Raw genomic sequence first — 23166 nt, 5'->3', positions numbered from 1 at the left:
AGTGATTTATTATTACTATAGGTTTGACATACAAAAGAATTTTCTTAGATTTTATTTTTATTGCTTCTATTGAGAGTCTTTAAAATAACTGTAATATTATTTATACTTTTGATGAAAAAATAAAAAATCTCAATGGAACACAGTGGTTCAAAGTTCTTTTTTCACTTCCAAAGGAAAAACAAAACAAACAGTGAAAATTTACAGCTACCTTAGATACTCTGAAATAGAAGTATAACTGTAAGGAAAGAGATACCAAAAAACACTTGCCCAGTGAAAAATGGCAAAAGAATAAAAATCTACATGCAATAGAATTGCAGTAATATTCTGCTAGGTAGTGTATTGGCTTTTATGATAAATAATATTTTCATCTAAAATGAAAACAGACAACCCCTAAAAAGGAAGATAATTTTTGCTTTGCAAGGATATTTTAATATGGGAAATTCCAACAGGATTCTCCTGCTATCTGACATTTGAAATCCAGAACCTTATGGGTATAAAGAGAGGCTAGGATTAACACAGATACAGACTGTATAACAGGTTATTTTAATTTCTTAACCTAGAAGCTCAAACAATTTTAAGGAAGTATAGATTTATATGTTATTTAATTTCATGGTACTTCTTCAGGCAAAAGCAGTAACATTTCCAACTATTTTATTGTAACTAACTGAATTTATCCACCTAGTTAAAGTGACTGCATTCTAGTCTTCTTTCCATTAGTTTCTTGTGGAAGGATTCCAGTGAAGCAATTCTGAAATCAGATGGAGGGGTATGTGCATTTGTTTCTAAACCCTTTATTGAAAGTACATGATCAAAATTTAGTTTCCTTTGGCCAAGACACAAATATAATAAGAAACAGCTCATTTCTATGTCATGAAAAAAAACCTGCAACAAAACAAAATAATTAAAAAAAATCCCCAAAGCTGAGTTTTATTTTGATTCGTTCTTCACTAGAATTGATTTGAAGTAAGCACTGCAAATGACTGCAGTTAATTCATTAGTTGTTCTAGTGTTTTCACCAAAGTTAAAAAAAAAAAAAACAACACAAAAATTATTCAGAGTAAGTTTCATATTCAGAGCATTTATTAGGTTTGGATGATTCCAAACAACTTTTCTTCTAGAAAACACTTTCAAAGCTCTTTTAAAACAATCTGTACTGAAGATAGAATTGAAAATGTGAATTTAACTCAAAGTCACTCACTTCAAAATCTTGTTTCAAAAACTAATTTCATGGTCTATTTCCATAACAACGTGGATTATTTTTGCCAACTAGGACTCATATAATGAAGCATAACATCTTTAATCAGATTGTATGGACTATTATTTAAGACTGTTTAGAGTGATTTTGACACACACTAACTTACAGCATGTGATCTGTAGGTCACTTCCCCTTAAGAATTTTTATGGTCGGAAGATTGCATATATGCCTCACCAAAAAAGCCACTGAGCTTTATTAATTAGTGATAAGATATACAGCATACAATTAAAACATCATGTACTTAATTTATTAATTCTTAAGCTTCTTGTTTCCCAATGGAATTTTTAAAAAATGCTTGTCAAATCGTATAGGAGCAACCTTACCTTAAGCTCATCACTAATACAAACTTCGTCTTCTCATTATTCAGCTACATATTTTTATGGATGTGTTTATATTTTCAACAGGAGATATAAAAGCAAACAGATACCATTTAAATGCTATTTAGAGTAAAGAAAATCAAAAAGTAGGAAAAGCAAACCACACTTTTTATAAAAACAAGTGAACAAAAAGGTCTCCAGAATGTAAAATTAAATTTATCAGTCCTTTCTACTTTATATATAACAGCACAATGTCATTAGTTATTATAGCAAGATGCATGTTATAGATTGCTAGTCATTCAGCCCACAATATTTTATTATTTTTCATTTGATATCAAATATTCTTTTCCTAGACATTCACATGTATCTTTTCATATCTAATATCCTGAATTCCCTAATTAATATATGAAACTTATTATTAGATTGGAGGAACATATTATTATTAAAACTGGATTCTAAAATAAGACTGAACTAGGAGATCTGATGTTCCTTCAGTGAGAACAAATAAAATCCTATCCCAGAATGCTTTCTCAGGGCAAACTTACCCCAGCAACTAATTGAATGGTGAAGGATAAAATCCAGAACATAAACAAATTTGGGAAAAAATTATGTATGTCATTATCCAAGGAGTAAGAAGGAGTCCAGTGAGACTGGAAGAGGGAAAGAACTCAGTTGTAAAGACCTGCTCCTTTGTCTGCACACAGGGGCACACACACACACACACACACACACACATGCACCCACAGCCTCCATAAATGCAGCTTTCCTTTCACAGCACTTTTCCTTTAAAAGAAGCTTGGTAGTATTTTCCTTTGCAAAGCTCCCAGTATTCCCAAACCTTACCCCTTTGTTTTTAGCTTTCAAGTTTGTGCTTCAGCTGATGAGAAAAAGAAAAGAAGGTGGTATGTTTATTGTTGGCAGACAGCTTGGAAATTCTGAGTAAAGAAACCAATCAAGGCAGAAGGATTATAATAATCAAAGTAGAAAATTTGCATATTTAGAGTATGGTTACTGAGAAATAACAATGCCTTGGTTGTGTAAATCAAACCCCCAGCAAAAGTGAAGAGATTTGCATATCTGGGAGAACTCTGTCACGTTATACATCTGTAACTGCATTCTAATTAGCAGAAAGCATATCTTTTAGTGGAATATTAAATGTAAGTGCTAATAATATTTTTATTTCCTTGTGAAATAACAGACTTAGCTCGTTTGGGGCCTGATGAAAATTTTTCTTGCCTATAGGAAGCAATAATGTTCAAAACAACCAAAGATACATTCCTCATGACATACAGCTACCATTTTTAAGATTGAGATCATGTAATGTTCAATGAGTTCTGCATTACCAATTGTGTTCATCCTTTTTGTCTATAGAAAGTGATTTAAAATAGTCCTCTTGAGAAAGTATTGCACGGAACAGATGAAAGTTTAAAGTCACCTGTTCAAATCTGCATAATAAATCACCTTGACTTTATTTTAAATTTAGTGAATGAAGAAAAATAAGTTGGACTGAAAAGTTTCACAGACAAAAAAAATCCCCTGCTGACTGAATTACTATAAAAATTTTCTATTAACTATTAAAATCAAGCAGAGTTAACAGTAGGCTCAGAAATTTCATTATAAAATAAAGAAAAAATATGTAAATTCTCCTTTAAAAATTAGCATGTAACAGAATATTTGTACCATTCATGCATGGAAAAATAACTATATTACTTCAGGTTGATGTTCATTTCCCCCTTCCTCTCTGATGAATGATTCTCTGCTGTATTTTAGATGTAAACTTAAGGCTGGCTGACGTACCCTGGCACCACATGCAATCAAACTGCAGGTTGGTATTGTACTGAAACATAAGAGAGAATCCATACAAGCATATTCAATCTACAAAGTATTACTAATAATGCATGTTCAGAGACATTATCCATTTCCACAGATAAAACATGGATGAAACTCAGTAAGATGCTTTGAAGACCTGGACACTCCTCACATGTAGAACTGGTGAGCATACTGCAGTGCGGGTCTCGGGGTACTTACCATCCTCTGTGGGCACATAGATATTCAAATACAGACAGTCTTCATTTTGATCTTGAACATATGTCACCACAGTATCCAGATTGGCTGTAAACCAGACTGGCAGCATGTCATTGAGCAGTGACCTCTCATCCAGGTACTGCGGGCAGACAGCAGCAAACTGTGTGGCGTTGCGGACACCCGTCCAAGACGATGGTGGCTCTGGGGGCTGAAATCGCCTTTCTCCAGTTGGAGGAGAAGCATAAGGAACACCCAAGTACTGCTCCACCGGACCAAGGATCTCATTAGGCAAAGGTGTTCTTAAACCACGTATTTTGCCATAATTCGTAGTAACAACTGGGTATTGTGCTTGGCCATCAATGAGGGTAAATCTTATAGCCAGTGCAGTTATCCACAGGAGGAAGTTAGAATTCAACATGACACACACTGGTGTGAAGATCAAAGGCAGCCATAGGAGTCCCATTGGTTTCGACATTATTTAAATCAACATCAGCAGGGCTCTTTTTCCACAGCCAGGAGAAATTAATCAGTCAAGGAAAATTAAAACTAGTAAAAAAGTAGTCAAAAGGAGATGAAGCAAGGGAAAATATATCTTTTCCCAGACAACCAAAAAAAAAAAAAAAAAAAGTTGATACGTGGTAGGTGCCTCAGCTGACCGGCTGTAGACAAATCCCAATGTCAGAAGAAACAAGGGAATGTTTGCCCCTAAGGCCCATCCCAGACTTTAGTGTTGAATTAATCCTGGCAACGCACAGCACTTCCCAACAAGTAGAGTGGTGAGATAACTGCAGTTATTCCACTGCCTCAGTGAAATGGCTCCTTTCAGTGAAGTCCAGCCACTCAGTCAGCCTGTGGCCAAGAGAAAACAAGCAATTCAAATCAATAGACAAATTTATGTTGACATAAACCTAAAATAAATAAATAAATAAACCAAAAATTATATTCACACACTACTTCCATGACAAGGCCCACAAAGTTTCTATGAACTTTAAACATCATGGTTAGCTATGTGTTTCCAAAGACATGTAAGTTAAGAGAGCTAAACCTGAAGCCATAGGCTTGTTAGAGGCTATACCACAAAACAAACATTTCTGCTTCTCTGTATGCTTCCAAACCTAACCACAGCCCAAATATTTCTGATTAAAGGAAGAGATTCACATTTAAGTTTTAGCTTGAGGATATTTTCTGCCCTAAATAAACAGAATCTTCTTTTTAAGCCTATTTGCACTCCCACAGAAACCATTCATTACTTTTATTTCCTGTATGGGATAATCTCTTTTTGCTATGAGATGATGACTACAGAGTATTTTTCACAGACATTATTTCTGTGTGACAACCTAATTTACCTCCATCTAATTCAGAAATTCCAATGAATGAAATAAATAATTAGTTCAAACCAAGTGTGAGAACAATCAAAATGAGTTACAGATTTAGTGGTTGGCATATCTTTTTTCTGTGTCTGAAATACAACAATGGAAAACTAAAAGAAAAATAAAAAAAGCATGATACAATCTCTCAAATCAGCTTTTGGCCTACATAGTGTTACAATTATGTAACATTACCTGCTTGCATTCTCCTACTTTTATTTTTAAATAGAAGGCAATTCTATACAATACAATAATTCTGTAAATTTTTAATGAAATTTTAATTCAATGGTATATGCTAACCATTACAAGTGTACAAATAAACATACAACAGCATTCTTTTACCTGCCCAAAGAAGTCAAGGACTTCCTTTTAAACCATGACTCAGCTCAAAAGCACAGACAACAATTCCACAGGTAAAAAATTCCACAAGTAAAAAATCCCTTGTTATAGGAAACTGACACTGATACCTTATAATTGTTTGGATGAACAAATTTATATATCAAAATTATATATAAGTGGACTAGCAGGTCCTGTTTTCAGACAGAACTCAGAATGGAAAATAATTTGAAAGATATTTTATTCTCTTTAAACTCCTGGAATTCTTCATTTTAGGACTCACCACAAAACTGGTGAAACACCAGACGCCAGAAAAATACCAGATACATATTACTGGGTGCCAATGGACCAACATTTCTACTGTCATTTTCTCTATGGTGCAATTTGAGCACCATTCCTGAAGGACAAATCATTAACAATTCTAATTTTCATGTCCCCAAGGGCACCACCAGAGTCATCAGTCCCTGAGCTATGCTGCAAGAAGCCCTATGCCCAACCTCACACCCAGTCTGGATATTGTCCTCACTGGGTCCCCAGGTAGACCTGGGACCTGACTCCTCACGCTGACTGGCCTGATGATCATTGGGTGATGGCAGAGTCCTGCCCCTGTTCTCAGACCACCCACAATGTGGGGCCTTAGGAGTTCAGAGTCTTGCTCTGCCAGCTCTGCAGTGCCCACAGCTCCTGGGTCATCCCCCATGGGCAGCCTCACTTCAGCTGCTCGTGGTCAGACAGCTATGGGTCACTCAAAATTCCTCCTCAAGTGTCACTTTCTCGTCTGATTTTTCCTACCATCTTTAACAATGAAAATCAGCAGCAGGTGACTGATTTTGAGTAGCATTCCTCTTGCTCTGTCCCATCCTGACTTCAGCACTCTTTACTGATCATGCAGCACAAATCAGATTTTCCAGTTATATCCAACTGAGGATTTAATCTGTGCTTAGGGATGAGCAACAGATCTTATTCCCTTGACACTCACACTGCAGAAATTTTGAAGGAGATTCTAAGAAATGTGGAATACAGCAATAAGAAAATTGACCAGATGGAAGGAAACACATTGATCCAGATGATGAAAGATGGATAGAGAAAAAAATTTTCTGGGCAAACATGTGAAAAATAGAGGAAACAAAAGAAGAAAAGAAATTAGTAATGACAAATAAACACAAATAAACAATTACCAGTAGGGAGACAACCAAAAATGACAACATGAAGGAAATCTTCAGCTGATACAGCAGAGATAATATACAACTGTGAAAAATGTGACGTACTAAATAGTATGGCTTTCTTGGCCACCTGGGCACACGCTGGCTCATATCCAGCCAGCTTTCAAATAACACTCCCAAGTCCCCTTCAGCTGAGCAGCTCTCAAGACACTATTCCTCAAGGCTGGAGCATTCACAGGGTTTTTGCAACCCAACTGCAGGACCTGACCCTTGGCCTTATCATCCCCATAGAACTGTCCTCAGTCAATCCAGCCTGTCGAGTTCCTTTTGCAGAGCCTTACTATGGTCCAGAAGATCAGTACTCCCATCCCATTTAGTATCATCTGTGAACTTACTGAGGATGCACACAATCCCCTCATCCAAATCATCAACAGAGGCATTAAACTGGCCCCAAACTGGGGAACAACACTGGTCACAGGGTGACCAGCTGCCAACTGGATTTAACTCCATTCACCACCACTCTCTGGGCCCAACTATCCTGCCAGTTTTTCACCCAATGAAGATGGCATCCATCCAAGCCATGAACAGCCAGTTTCCCCAGGGGGATGCTGTGGGAGACACTATCCAATGCTTCACTGAAGTCTGGATGAACAAAATCTGCAGCTTTTCCCTTATCCACCAGCCAGGTTACTTTATGACAGATCAAGTTTGTCAAACAGGATCTGCCTTTCGTAAACCCATTTGTGAGTATCATCTGGGCCTCATTTGCGGCCTGTCCTGAACACAGCATGTGATGGCACTCAGAATGATCTTCTCCATGACTTTCCCCAGTATCATGGTCAGTCTGACAGGCCTGTAGTTCCCTGGGTCGACCCTCTGACCCTTCTTGTAGCTGGGCATTACATTTTCTAATTTTCCATCATCCTCACCTTCTCCAGTTAACCAGGACTGCTGGCAAATGGTTGAAAGTGGCTTGATAAACTCTTTCACCAGCTTCCTCAGGTGAATGCAATCTGAGCCCATAGACTTGTGTGTGTCTAATTTGCTATAGGTAATAAGTACCAGGTCACTAACCATTTCCTCCTGGATTAAGGGGGCTCCACTCAGCTCTCCATACTAACCCAGCTTCTAGCTCTGGGAGCTGTGCACCCTCAGGACAACTGGTTTTGGTATTATACTGAGGTAAAGAACCCCGACTGAGGCAAGAAAAGAAAAAATATCTTGCTTAGGGAGGGATTCCTGCCCAGTTTGACAGAAAATATCACACGTTTCAGTTTATTGAAATTACTAGAGGAATTAAGGTTAGTTAAGGTTAGAAATTAAGGTTAATTCCTTAATTAAGAAATTAAGGTTACTACTAAGGTTAGTTTCACATGTGAAGTGTAAGCATGTTCATACACAAAGACACACAAAATAACTTTCAGTAATAATATTGAGAGGTAAGGAAGAATGCATGCTACCTATTAATGTGTGAAGTTTGACAACTCTGCTATGATGCTAGATACATCGTTTAAAATGTTGTAAGATGTAAATAGACACAGATTTCAATTAGGGATTAATCTTAAATAGAAAACTAAACATTCTAGAAAGGTTTTTAGATATGTCAAAACTATTTTGATGCTAAATTATATGTATACAGTCAGCTATTTAATACACCTTTACATACAGAGTCTACAGGAAGACATGTACTTGTCATGCCTTTTTTTATTATCACTAATAATGTTCTACTTTTTCCATCTTTTTTTTACTGCTTCAAATGTTAATTCATACAAACTTGTTTGCAAAAAATTTCTAGTTGAAAGTATCACTCACTCAAACAATTGAAAACAATCAATCCAAGTCAGACTACTCAGTTTAAAATGACAACTGGCAGCACACTACACAAGAAAAGTCAAAGAAGATCTGAAATAACATATGTTCATACATGGTTTCCTTATTGGCAGAGGAGTGTAATTTGAGGCTAATGAGACATTTATAGCCTTTGAAGAAAATGCAGATTGAAGTTAACATGGATGTGTGTCTGGAAATACCACTTGTTCTTGTTTATAAATCTGTGCCCCAAGACACTCTTAGAGATGCTTAAATAGTCTATGAATCAGGCCTTCAGGGCTAAACTGATAGTTTCCAGGACCTGCAGTTACCACTTTTTCAACCTGAGGAGATGGCAGTCAGTAGCTCTACACTTATTCTGCAGCTGCTAGAAAAATAGCAGACATGGCTTAGAAGTCCTCTTTGCTCCAGTGTAGAACAGAAAACTAAAGTGATTTCAAGATTGTTTTGATTCTCTTGTCCAGGTCATGAACAGTTACAAGAAAACTAAAAAGAAATATAAATTATATGAACACAGGAAACTGGAGACTCCACAAGTATCCTAGCGTTTCTCAGGCTTTATCTAAAACAAGTGCAGAACAGTACACCTCAGCTTTCAGTAACTGACCACTTTTAGTTTCTGACCCTCCCTTCTGCTCACATTCCCAAGGAAATTTTTGGGCACTTACATAGGTCTGACCTCAATAGAGAGTCAGGGTTAAAGACTCATGTCCCTTTCATCAGACATACACTCTGAAAACATACAGTCAGCTTGATTACCTGAAATATAAGAGCATCCACCTAGTCAGTAGAAAAAACCTGAAAAATTATGCAATTAATAAAATTTCAGATTCTCCTCATACTGACATTTTGCTAAGTATTTAATGCATTTCTCAGATTAGGGGGATTCAAAAAATACTTCATTTACCAAGAACATGAACTGTGTTTTTTCTTCTTTCAATTCCCTTTCTCCCCTTGAAATAAGTAATTTTGAAAGTTACTAAGTAAAGTGGATATATATGGCTTGCTTTTTGTTTTTTTTTTTGTTATTGTTTTGCCTTGTGTCTCTGTGTGTGTTTGGTTGATAAGTTTTAAACAAAAGCAATTAAAATATTATCTTATTATAACATATATAAATCTCTATAATAAACTAACATTGTTGTGTGATACTGTAAATAAGAACTATCCAAGGCATAGAAATTTTTGAACAGGCCTACAGTATTAATTTGAGCAATATGTCCACATGATTTGAAATATTTGAAGAAAACTAATCCCACAGTTATCTTCTGTAAAAGCTTTTCCCAAAGCAGGTTTAAGTACACGTCTACCTCATAATCAGCACTACACCCTCTTAATAGTTGATGTATTTAAATGTTCATTCAATAACAAAAAAACACTTTTTCCAAATCTCAGTAAATTCATCCTGGGTTTGTCTATTATGTTTCAAATTAAAAAAAAACAAAAACAACGAAGAGCTATAATGTCTTTAGGGTTTTTTTCTGAGGTTCTAGAACTTCCTTGATACACTGAAATGAACTAAGCTTAATTTTTCATTATCCTACATAAAGTTATTCAGAAATATCAGACAACATAATAGTGAACAACACAGAGGAACAGCAATCATGAACTAATGTGCACCTTTTAGATTGGATTATATAGAAAATTGTTAGGAGGTTTATTTACCAAATCTGGCCAATCATGAGATATTTTTGAATCTCAGAACTGTAACTACAGCAATGTGTGACTTCAAATTAACACACAGTTAAGTTTTACCAAAAAAAAATATTTTTCCTATAGCACATGTAAGTTTATTTTGTTGTATTTTTGCATTTTCCAAACTCAAATAAATTATTTATTATAAAATTATTCACAGAAATACATACAAACACACAAAACACCTTCAAAACAAAATAAAAAACCCCAAAACAAAATAAACCCCCACAAAATCTAGACGTATAATAATCCTAACTGTACTGTATCTGTAACCAGACCTAAGCATATTTTGTCTCAAACATTCTGAGCATTGCTACAGGAAAGGTGATCAGAGGAGGGGTGGGGCAGCAATGTCCTGAGCCAATTTCCTGCTCTGCCTTGGGACTTGTGCTCAGTCCCCTTCACCCCAACTCTGAAGGGAAGGGCTGGCTGTGCAGGGGTGAAAAAACCTGCAAAAAGCCTAATTTACGTAAAAGAAACACAGATCGAGCCCCCTCTCACTTTCTCTTCTCTTTCTTCCTCTTTTCTTTAACTGGTTGTTGCAGCTAAGAACACAACTGCACAATAAAGCAGAAGAGTTTCCCAACACATGGTCCAGTGTTTTTGTTCAGCCTGATGAGAATTTGCAACAAACGCCCTGTACTGTGGGTCATGACATTAACTTAGCATTATAAACTTCACTAGGGATGATTATCTGAATAATGTCTCATAGAATAACAGAATTATTTAGGTGGGAATTGTAATTAATTAATTAATAGCCAAAAATTTCTTCAATATTTAAAGTTTAAACTGAGAAGAAAGTGGTACAAATTTAAGAATTATGATTCACCCTTGCTTAAAGTGACAATAAATGCCAGATAAACAAGCATCATGACTGACTTTGAAGTTGGTTTTAGCTGTATTAGAAGTCACTGAAGATAAAGATAGATTTTTTTTTAAGTGTTTTAATATTGAAATAAAGCCTGAATAGCAATAGAAATTACAGACAAGCTTTGAATTAAACTGGCTTGTTTTTTTTTTAAAGAACATGCTGCATTTATCCCTCTATGAATTTCTCCAAGTGAGAGAAATGGGCTCAGATAGGCTTGGACAGTGTCAGTAGAACCCTCAGGTTAGAAACTAGAGTCACCATTTACATTTCAGAAAATGGGCACACATTTCTTTCATATCATTGCTTCTTGCCCAGAGCTACCACTCTTACTCTGAATTTCTAAATCTCATACACTACCAAAAAGAACAATGGGATTATGAGAAAAAGCTGTGTGGTTCCTACAACGTTTTTGAAAACTGTAGTTCTGTCAATAATGAAACCAATTTGAAAAGCAGAGGGAAAGAAAACATGATAATCACTCCTTTCCAAGAAAAAACAAAGTAATTCAGCATTCTCAAAAACCAGTTGTTTCAATCTAATTATAAGAGGTGTTTGTTGAACAATCACAGATATAGTTTCCCTTATTTTATTTTATTTTATTTTTTGTATTTAAAATTATAAAAGAACTGTATGGCCAGAAGGATGCAAGATTAACCGAGAATGCTCAGTTAAGACAGTTGCACTTATCTCTTAATAGATAAGACTTATCTGTCTTTTTGAACAGAAATTTCAACTGCTATTACATGTAAGTACAGAAGAATTTCAGTGACCACACAAATTTTAGGATACTTGCTGCTTCTTAGGATAAATTGATTAAGATTGAAAATAAACATAAGGTTTCAATATTAGGAAGGAAAAACATGGCATAAACTCCTTACAAAGATAAGCCTGAAATAAGTAATAATCCTAAATTATGGGTGTGTTCCATTCAGCTCAAACTGTGATCTGAATTTAAGTTTCCTATGACTGAATGAGCACTGTAGATATTCAATTGTGGTCTAATTGCAGCTGTGAAGTCCTAAGAAAATACTACATTTCCAGTACATATGCTAGGCAAATGTATAAAAAATAGCATCAGTACAGTCTAGCACAACTGATGGCATCATTTCCAGATTTAACTTCTGATATTCTTGTAAAAGAAATGTAACACACTCTGGGTCTCTTTTTGTTTCTTTAATGCACCTCTCTTTGCTTCAATTCATATGTGTTTCTACAAAAACAAAAAGATTATTATCTGCAAAAGAATGTTCAGCTCTGAGTTTCTTTAAGTCAAAAGCTCCTGTAGAGTAAAATCTGTTACACCTGGAGGAAATCACTAATTTATGGATATGAAAAAAAAAACCAATACATGTACACAAAAATCAGTATTTTATACATTAGACTTACAGATTAGGCCTTCATAAGTTGAATAAACTCAAAAAAAATCAATGTTCATTACCCACCAGCACTGCAAGACCTCCATAAAAAAGCATTTGTAACATGGAATGAGTCTTAACTCCTCTCCAGTAAGAAAGGTCAAATGAGTGAAAAGAAAAATTCTTAAGGAAGTCTAACAGGTTTTGTCTAAATATTATACAAAGAAACTCACAGGTCTCAGTCCTCTCTTTCTTGTCTTCACCATTGAACTGAAGTGCATGTCCTTGTCAAGGATGAAAGAAACTAAAACTCTTGTCTGAATCAACTGAGAAACTGTCTAAGGGACTGATTGATATGCAATTTGATCTCTTGAGGCTATTTAATGATTAGAATTTGATATCTCCCTCTAGGCATTCTAGTCTCAGAACAGGAGACATTAAAAATGTTACAATAACCAGAAACAGGGTGGAAAAAGTAATTTAAACCAGCTGGGCATATGAACACACACACACACGCACACACACACACAGAGACACACACACACACACAACCATTAACATATTATACAGCCAAAAAAAGTTGCTGCTTTATTATACAAATTCTTAGAACTTAATTACACAGGAGACACAGGCGGGACATTTTCATTCCCTGGTTCAGTTACCAGGTGGTGATACTGCCTTCATTCATATGATAATGTCACAATTACACATTCATTCTGGAAATGAGGAAGTTGAGTGGCTACCCTCATTAACCTGAAGAAATCTAAACCCACTGCTCCCTCTTTCAAGTTACAAACCTTAGCTTTCAAATAAGGATGGGATACCTATGAGGACTCTCTGAGGCATTTTCCCTGAACCAGAAGACTTCTCTCTTACCCTTGGACTATGAGAAAACTAACTGAATTCCCATAAAGTACAAATTTCCTCGGACAGGTATTGTTACTTTCAAGCAAGCCTTTTGCAGTTTGTAGGAGGATTATTTAATAAAATAAAAATTGTGACTGGATTTTATCTTTACTATGGTTTTCCATCATCAAATTTTATCAAGTAAATCTTCCCCTAAGGTTTTCTTTATTTGTCTGAAAGTGGACAACTTCACCAGCACAAGGAAGAGTGTCCTTCGGCTTCTCTTCCTGCATGGTTCTCCTCTTAACTTAGTGGGCTTTCACCCGCTAAATGCTGTCTTGAACCCCTTGTATTTAAGAGCTAAGAGAACATGTTTCAGCAAAAATAAGTGTCCACAAAATGTTGTGAAAAATGGGATCATCAGAATCACTTGCTAGATCAATGTTGTTAGATCAATGAAGCTCAGTGAAGATCAATGGTGAATGGGGCTGGAGCACAAGTCATACGAAGAGTGGCTGAGGGACCTGGGGTCATTTCACATGGAGAAAAAGAGCCTTTAGGAGTGGTCCTTATTGCTCTCTACAAATACCTGAAAGCTAGGTGGGGAGCAGTCTCTTTTTCCAAATAGCAAGCAATAGTACAAGTGAAAATGGCCTCAAGTTGGAGTGGGGGAGGTTTAGATTAAATATTAGGAATTTTTTTTTTTCACTGAGGGAGTTGCTAAGCTCTGGAACAGGCTGCCCACAGAAGTGATGGAATCACCATCTCCAGAGATATTTGAAAGGCATGTGGATGTGGCACTTAGGGACACGGTTTAGTGGTGGGTGGGGCAGGGCTGAATCTTAGAAGTCTTTTCCAACTGAAAATATTATTCTATGATTTAAGACAACATAATGAAACCATTCCTGGGCTGCCTGCTGCCTTCCCCACTTCCTTCTCCCGTTTGTGGCAAACACAGTTTAAAAGCTTACCTAGAAGACAGTCTGTGGCACATACTCTGCTTACTGTCCTGTCTATGCTGAATTCAATGAGGAAGGATGAAATCCTTAACTTTCTAGCTGACATAAGTACTGGGAGCTGTGAATTATATTACATACTATGGACCCCTAAAAGCTAAGCATAATATTACCATACAAAAGTCCCACTATGGATCCGTATCTTAAGCAGTTTTCAGGCCAATGCAGTAAACACTGGAATTCAGGGTCTAAGCAGTAAACTAGATAGGTCTAGTGCATGGACTCCAACACTGTCCTGTCCCAGTATTCATACCTCCCAGCCAATGCACAGGCATAAACAGGGAGTAGGATAGGCCAGAGGTATCCCCCAACAGACAGCTCTTATTTTTACTTTTTAGTAAGAAAGATTTTCACTACAGAGATGCAAGCTCTGCTATGTTATATGGCCTCAGGGGCAGAGAACAGGACCTGGACCATTTTATTGACTAAGATATAACCTCATGGATAAAATCAAGAGATATCTTTCCTCACCACTGATGAACATGACAAAAAATCAGGAAAAATATCAAATCTTTTCTAGATAGTTTTCTGTTCAGTTAAAAAGATCCTCCATTTCAAATTCAACACTCACAAATGATAAAAATAAATCCATCTTTCATGGTCTTTTAATAATTCTAAGAGAAATCTCAGAATAATATGCGATGCTTTTCTCCTAGGAAAAAAAAATCTCAAAATTATCTGCATGACAATCCCTATCATTCTGTTACATGGGAAACTTCAAAGTCATCTCACATGTAATTATATTTTCTTGCATCAAAGGGTTTTCAGAAATCTACTCTAATATATCATATTTACTTTTTAATGTGTAGAGTTGTATCTGAGTAGGAAATGGAAGGCCACAAAAAAACACAGAAGTTACCGTTTCTCCTCCTGTTCACCCTTTCACTCCAATTATTGGAATGTTTCCATCTTTGCCTAGCACAATGAATAGATACCTTCTCTAGCTGGGAAACAAATACTAAAGCTCATGTTCAGTTCCAGGACTGTATATGAAAAAGTCAGATATTCTGTCTATACCAGAAGCATACACTTCAGGCAGCAGTTCTTCCGACTATAACCATAGGTTTTTGACATTAAATATTAGTTGAAAAAAACCACTATGAAAACATCCTGAAGATTACGTTAAAAAAGCCAAAGTGATTAGCCCAGATTAGACAGCTAACTGTCCTGAGCTGTAGCAAGATGATTTTTTTTCTTCCACCTCTTACCAATATATAATATATATATATTACAATATATAGAATTATCTTTATAATCACAGAGTTAAGAACCTTGTAACTTTCCTGTTTGTTTCATGAACAAAGTCCTCATGACTAAAATCTAGAAGTGCTTATTCTGCTATGAGTTTCTTAACAGTTTTTGTCTCTTCTGTCATTAATTGTGCTAACAGTTTATTGAAGACGATGTAGCATCCATGGTAGAAAATTCTGTGTACAAAGTTAAGACTAAAATTCAGATATTTTCTCACCTACCATTCAGTTAATCTTATTTTCTGAGGCTGTTTTTCTTATTGTTGTCATTAATATTGTTATTCCCATAGCCATCTTCAAGTTATTTTAAAAACTGTTGCAATGAATTTTGCTTGATGTAAAATCCTATCTCAGAGAACAAGTTTATCCATTTTTGCCACCTTTAGTCTTTACCAACATAGAACTGATATGCTTGTGGAAAATGAGCATTATGTTAGAAATATTTGAGTTATTTTTGTTTAAAAAACATATTTATGAAGTTTTTTTGCTGCAATGAGTACCATTTATAAACAGCTATCTAACAAGATGAATACAATGTTGTTGTTGTTATTACTATTATTACTACTAAAATTGTTATAATATTATTTAGAACACCCTGCCTACTTTCACAAGACTGCAAAACTACATGGGCATTTTGAAATATGACAAGAAATATTTTTTAACAATATGATTCCATGACAAAACATTATGCCTTGGTACCTTTTCAAGACCACCTTACTCTTGTTCTTCCCTGCTTGTAAATGTCCTCTTATAAAAGTACTTCTATACTTTTCCTCTTCTGCATATTGCCTTCTCAGTTGTTTTCTAATTCTCAAATCTTTCTCATAGAGTGCACATCACTAGCATGTTCCTTTCTCCAAATCATAATTCTTTCCTGTAACTCTTTTCTTCGCCCTGGTCATTTGTTTTTAGCTTCCTTTTGTATACCAGAAAAGTAATATGTCCACTAAATCAATCAATATAAAATTTATTTTAATGTGTAGAAGGAATTAATTTCATTTCTTTTGTAAAGGGTTTGTGGTTTTCTTTACTTATTTGGTTTTGGGTTGAGGTTTGCCTTTTTTTTTTTTTTTCACTTTTATTCTCATATCATATCGATATGGGATGATATTGCAAAAAAAATACCCCAGAATACAATTTGCAGCTGCAGCTGCCAGGTTGACTAGGAAGGACTGATCTATTTTCTTCTGCCCTCAGTCAACTTATTTAGATCAGGATAGAGAAAAAAATATACCTTGTCACATGGCAGGAGTTACAGCTTCCTGTGTGTTTCTATTATATCATCTTAAGAAATCTCACTAATAAAACATAATACCAACCAAAAATATCTACCAGAAACTAATGCAGTCAATTAATAGAACAGATGGAGGTCAGGACAGACAATTAAATCCCTTTGACAGAGGAGAAGATTATTCTACCTCATATTGGAGATATGTCAGTAATTCCTGTGTGATCTTACACTTTATTCTTCAAAATAATTCCTTCCAGAATGCCTTCTTTGGCACGAGAGAAAATGATCCATCATCTAAAGATCTTGCTTACAGCTGTATATAATTATTTTTAAATAGTGAGAAAGTACACATATGCTTTTTCAGCAGTATTCTTACTGATTCTCAGAACAAACAAATCAAATCTCCTTTTTGCCTTTATTTAGACAGCTGCTGCTCCTTGAAGCCCACCCCTCAAAATGATGATACAGCTATCACCTTAGCAAGGTGCAAATCACTTTTCTAGAATTTAATATTGTCTTCTATAGGTATGGAAGATAATCATCCAGGAGTCCCGATTCATTATTTCTCTGGCCCTGAACTTCTGCATATTTGCAACAATTATCCTTTCTAAAGTCTTGCACTGAGATCATTGTACTTCTAGACATGGGAGCTACACTGCCAATAATACAAATTGTTAAGTGTTGTTGCCATATTCTGGCAATATTGATTACTTATTTCATGTTTCAAATAAAAAAACTGAGCTTTTTTTTTTTTATGATTTTGATGATTTCCAGCATATAGTTTTCAAATGATAAACCACACACAGCTATAGGAGAAAATTCTTCAGCTAAGGAATTAATTTAAATTCCCCATGAGATATTTTTTCACTGAAAAACACTCTGTACCAAATGAGTTCCAATTTGTTTTTAAATAGAGGTCAACACAAGTTTTGATAACTCTAACTCCTTTTTTTAAAGCTATCCATAGCATACTGTGCATACTGTGGTACTATTTAAATTTCAAAAAGCTCAGAGAAAGTTGCACTAATACTATATTAATATTTAAAAACACTGAAAATTCATATTCCAAAAGACAATGAAGCTGCCAAGAGAGTGATCTATTAGTGTAATTGCTGTGATTACTCTGTCCCAGCTTCAATTTTCATTGGTGAAATTCTAATACATCCATTCTCTTTGTTAAATTCATCTATCGAGAGTCCAGCTTTGTTAATTAATAAACTCAAATTGCTTAATTCCTGCTTTTCACATACATATGCTTTAAGGAATTCTGATCTCAAATATTAATATATTTGATCTGAATATATCAGATCTGAATTTCTTGTACCCTTATGTAGCTTATTGCCTCACTATTTATACATTTTAGTTTTGATGGCTTTTAACAAAAACAGATCCTAGTTTGGCCATCGTTTGGATTTTGTATTGTAGACTCACACCATGCCACTTATTGAGTTGTATTTCACTAATACTTTATAAAAATGAAATAAGAACTATTTCAGTAGTCTTTAAAGTATTTACTTCTGTTTCATTTGGTCAAATAAAGTACATTTCTTTTAACTTTCTTCCTTTAAATAGAACTGTATTAACAACAGACACGAACTCTCTAGTTATTCATCACCTAACTTTTCAAGTAACTCAGCATCATTATTTAAACTTGTAACGTAAATTTTTGGGGTATTTTCCATCCTTTTTAATACTTCCATATAATGAAAGTGAAAATGTCACCCTGAAAACTAAAGCCTTCTGATAATGTTTTCAGTGTTTTAGTTACTTTCCCATGAAAGTTCTATAAATATAAGTTGTTTATCACATTCCTTCCAAGAAACATATTTTGATGGATGTTTCTCATGACCAGTGTGCTTGGGAAGGTGGTAACTTAATTATCCAATCCCTGGTTATTGTTGAGAATCTATAAATACTGGAGTCAGAGAATAAAGGTTGTTCTTTCCTGTTCTAACACAGAGGCGTTCATGTGAATAATTTTGTGTCCTTTAGAGACATAAAAGGGTCATACTGTTATTTTAAATCCATAGAAAGAAAAATTTAATTGCTCTTATATGAAGATCACAGGTTCATAGATTATTTGGAAGGGACCTCTGGAGTTCATCTAATCCAACTCCTGTGCTCAAGGAGGGATACCTGCAGCCTATTTTGGTGACATTGTTTAAGTAAGAATAGACTGCACCTCATTATTCACAGATAGTTTTCAAGGATTTGCATCTCATCTTTATGAATCAAATTCATGACATATGTCTGCCAGCAATAGCAGTCACAATGGTATGATACAGAATAGGAAATATCACCTACGTACCTTTAAAGCCAAGCAAAAAGACTCAAATGACAGAAACAACAAAATTTTTCAGTATAATTAAATCCATTGACTGCAAACTACCTTAGAATTAAATGTGTGATTTAGTTCCAGATAAAAGAGCTCTGTTTCCACCATGGAGGGACAAACCACAATTTTAATAGATATTTGGTTGCAGGCTATTGATTTCTTACATAAAGAAAAAATGCAGCTTTTTAAGATTATAACTAGGCACCAAATTTTTTCAGTTACTTCCTGAAGTCATATTGAAACATAAAAATTCAGGCTGTTTTTCTAACATTCTGTGAATAGTTGTGTAAGCTTTAAATCCATGATCATGCTGTGAGCGCAGAAAGGCAAATCTCCAATACTATTAATACAGCTGCAACCAGGTGAAAAAAAGAATAGTACTACTTCATACATCTTCATAAGAAATAGAGCCTATAATGAAAGCTGACAGAATCTGATTTTACTTAACCTGAGTAGTTCCACCTACACTCAGATTTTCTGAGGTCTTTTTTAGGTTGTGTATAACAATATTACCATAATTTTGTTGTGTTCCCTTTCTCTGGCTTTTTTCTTGGAAAAGAAAAATTAAATGCTAAGCAGTATATATGAAAGGAAATGTGTGGAGGGTGTTGATGATAAACTTGGTAGAAAGAGTGGTTGAGATACTTTCAGCTTTTATACTTAAGATCCAATAGAAAAAACTGTGTATATGTACATATATACATACATACATAAATATATATATACAAAAAAATTGTATCTTTTGCACAACATCAATAGAAAATAAAGAAAAAATAACACTCTAAAAAAATTCTGAGCAATGCCAGCTATCTGGGTCTAAATTGGCATGCAATTAAAGCTAAATGTATTTTATATTCATATATACAAACAAACATATTTACCTTCAGAATCAAATAGTGATTTTCAATTCTAAGTAATTTCTACAAGCAGTTTGGCTTCCTGCTAGCAAAAACATTTTATTTTTTTCTTTCAAAAAAGAAAGAAATATGCCATCATCTTCCGTAGTCACTCAACAGCTGTATCAATTTGTTTTCAGGGCAGTGATTAGCATAATTGTGGTGGATTACTCGCATTTAGCACAGAATGGAAATAATTCAGTATTTAGCAGATACAACATAGAATGTATGGGATATCCAGGCCCTCTGGAGCAGTGCTGGAAGTTCTTTTCCTAAGGCTGTACTAAAAGCCTGTTTTTAAAAACCCAAAGAACCAAAAACCTTAATTCTTCTAACATGTTGTTTGATGAACAGTCTCATGATTGTGTGCCTATGGCTAGGGCACACAATCATGAAATCAGCTGCAAATAGGTACACTGAGGGCATTACTCAGAAGGGTTTCATTGTAATATAATTTCTTTAAAAATAAGAAAAAAACGAAAAAAACGCAAACAACAAACAAACAAAAAACCTGAATGTGATTCCATCATTACTACTTTATCTCCAAATTCCAGTTCCAATGCTGAGATGCATAGAGTGCTACCTTTAGTGCTATAAGAGTGTTAAAATTGACCCATTATATATATATACTCAGCCATTTACCTTAATACTCTTGCATGTTTTATAAACATGCATAGATAGTCATATAGTATCACTGTATGATATTATACAGAAATATCATAAAATATAAAATGGTTTTGGTTGCAAGACTTTGGTTTTAAGACTTTCTAGTTCCAACCTCCCTGCCATGAACAGGGATGCCACACACTAGTTCAGGCTGCTCAAAATCACCCATCCTGGCCTTGAGCACGTCTGGGGATGGGGCATCCACAACTTCTCTGGGTAACCTGTTCCTGTGTGTCGACACCCTTACAATAAAGAACTCCCTTACAGCCCCTCTAAATCTATGCTATTTTAGTTTAAAGCCATTCCCCTTTGCTCCTTGTCACTACAGGCCCTGATAAAAAGTCTCTCTCTACATTATTTATCACTCCTTTTTTATATATTGAAAGGCGACAGTAAGGTCTCATAAGAGCCTTCTCCAGGCTGAACAACTCCAAGTGTCTCAGTATGTTTTCACAGGCAAGGTGCTCCAGTCCTCTAATCACCTTTGTGTCTGTCCTTTGAACCCACTCTAACATGTCCACGTCTTTCTTGTGTTGAGAACTTCAGAGCTGGATGCAGCATTTCAAGCTGAAGTTTCACCAGAGCAGAATAAAGGGCGCCAATCACCTCCATCAACATGTTGGCCACTTCTTTTGATGCAGCCCAGGATACAGTCAGATTTCTAGGCTACAAGCACACTTTGCTCACTCATTAACAATTTCTCATCCACCAGTACCTCCAAGTCCTTCTTTGCAAGGCTACTTCTAATCCATTCACCATCCAGCCCCTAGTGGTAAAGGATATTGCCATGACACAGGTGCAGGACCTTAAACTGCTCTTCCTTAACTTTATTAAGTTTTCATGGACTCACTCCTCCAGGCTGTTGAGGTACCCCTGGATTGCATTTCTTTCCCCAAGGGAATCAGTTACACCTGTCACCCACAGACTTGCTGACAGTGCACTTAATCCCATTGTCTATGTTACTGATGAAGATATTTAATAGCATTGTCCCAGTATGGACCTTTGAGAGACATCACTCGTTACTGGTTTCCACCAGTAATCAATGCAGCCCTTGGTTTCAAACCCTAGATTACAACCTGTATAAAAAGCATTGTATGATCTCATCATCCCCTCTTATAGAAGCTGGAGTCCATGATCCCAGAAATCATCTTCTGTCAGTTGTTTCTAAAGGAAACTTTGGGGTGCAGAGCTCAAATTAAGTCATGGAGATACCAGGATGACACAAGATTTTGCTGCTCACAGAGCTATTCCTTTTATATGAAAACTGAGGATATAACTGAAATAAAGGAAAACTGAATAAAGGAATACTTAGATACAAATGGTCTTCCTTTCCCATCAACTACTGAGTTCTCCAAACAAAACAAACTGTGGTCTTGTCGTTAAAAATGAAGATGCAGTGTGTTTTGAACCTTGACAGGAAGAGGACAATGGCTTGCCTGTACTTCATTTACACTGGAATCTTGTTCTCAAAAGCTTTACTGTTCTTAGGAAAAAAAAAAACAAAAAACCAAACAACACTGAGTTATTACAAACTTCTTTTAATAGTTCCCTGAAGAAACTTATATAATAGATATAAAGTCATTATCTGTTGTACAGCACAATAGATTTAAATTATATTAGTCACAGTAATAAAACATTTTCAAGTTTAAACATCGAGATAGTAAAATTTGCACTCTAGTTCTTTGAATTAAACATGACTGAACTTTAAATGAGCTGCCTGTGCAAAACAGTGTGATTATTTTTTATTTCATGTTTTCTTATTGCTCATGATGTTATGATTCAGTGAACTCCCATTATCCATGAAGTCTGTATAATGTTGAAATTACAATACTTTAACTATTCTCTGTTATTGTTGTACAATACTTTGTGTAATGTTATGCTCAAATTTATTTTCTACAAAATCAATTATATTTCTGGAAGCATTACTTACGTAAAAACAGTGTATGAGTCTTAAAAATTTAAGACAACCATGACTCATATTTTTATAGAATTGTTTTACTATCTTCCCAAAGCTTTTAATAAAGCTAGTGAACTTAGGTAGAAGTTTTAAAATTACTCAATTACATTGCCACCTGCAAGTAAATTTAATGACCTGGAAAGTTCTGGTGTTTGCTATTTCATAGTTGAGTAGTACTTGAAAAACGCTTCATATTTCCATTTCTCACTTGGGTTCTTAAGAAATTCACATATTGGTGGAGTTCACTACAGTTTACCTACTTTTAGATACTTTAGGTCAGTCATACTGAAATACATAACTAAATACTGGACAAAAAAAAATAATGGATACATCATTTTGAATTCAAATGGAAGCAAGGAATTATTTATATTCATTAGAGAATCTGAATATTTTGATTCCACTCTTCACATCTACCTTTAATGGAAAAACACACCCTAATATCAGCGATGTAATGGATTTGTTAAGATTAGATTTACCAGTAACATCTCACAGCAAAGCAGATGCTGCAACTTAATTTATTTTTTCTAGACCAACTGAGATACAGCTACACTGGATTTAGGATTACAGAATACTCTTCCTGGAAAAAAATTTGGAGATGCATAGAGAGCTGTGAACATCCTACAACAAAATCCAGACAAACTCTTATTAAAATCTGGTTAGATTTCAAAACAGTAGGTGTTAAATTCAATTTACACTACTGGAATTTCATGAAGAAGATACGGTTTCCAGTTTGGAAACCTACTGAAATGTTGAGTATC

At 35.2% G+C, this 23166-nt stretch overlaps 1 protein-coding gene across 3 annotated transcripts in view; it reads right to left on the bottom strand.

The window, feature by feature from the left end:
* NLGN4X (neuroligin 4 X-linked) overlaps positions 1-23166 on the bottom strand; it is a 162378-nt gene that overhangs the window by 106058 nt on the left and 33154 nt on the right. For all 3 annotated transcript variants that reach the window (XM_019007861.1, XM_015638624.3, XM_015638619.3), the window contains one exon: positions 3601-4446. In XM_019007861.1, coding sequence (XP_018863406.1) covers positions 3601-4072 — 472 coding nt within the window. In that variant the 5' untranslated portion in view covers positions 4073-4446. The remainder of the gene's footprint in view (positions 1-3600; positions 4447-23166) is intronic.

This window comes from Parus major, chromosome 1 (genome assembly GCF_001522545.3).
Source record: "Parus major isolate Abel chromosome 1, Parus_major1.1, whole genome shotgun sequence".
Lineage (NCBI taxonomy): Eukaryota > Metazoa > Chordata > Aves > Passeriformes > Paridae > Parus > Parus major.
The sequence above is the reverse complement of the archived record's forward strand: the minus strand, read 5'-3'. Positions and strand labels throughout refer to the sequence as shown.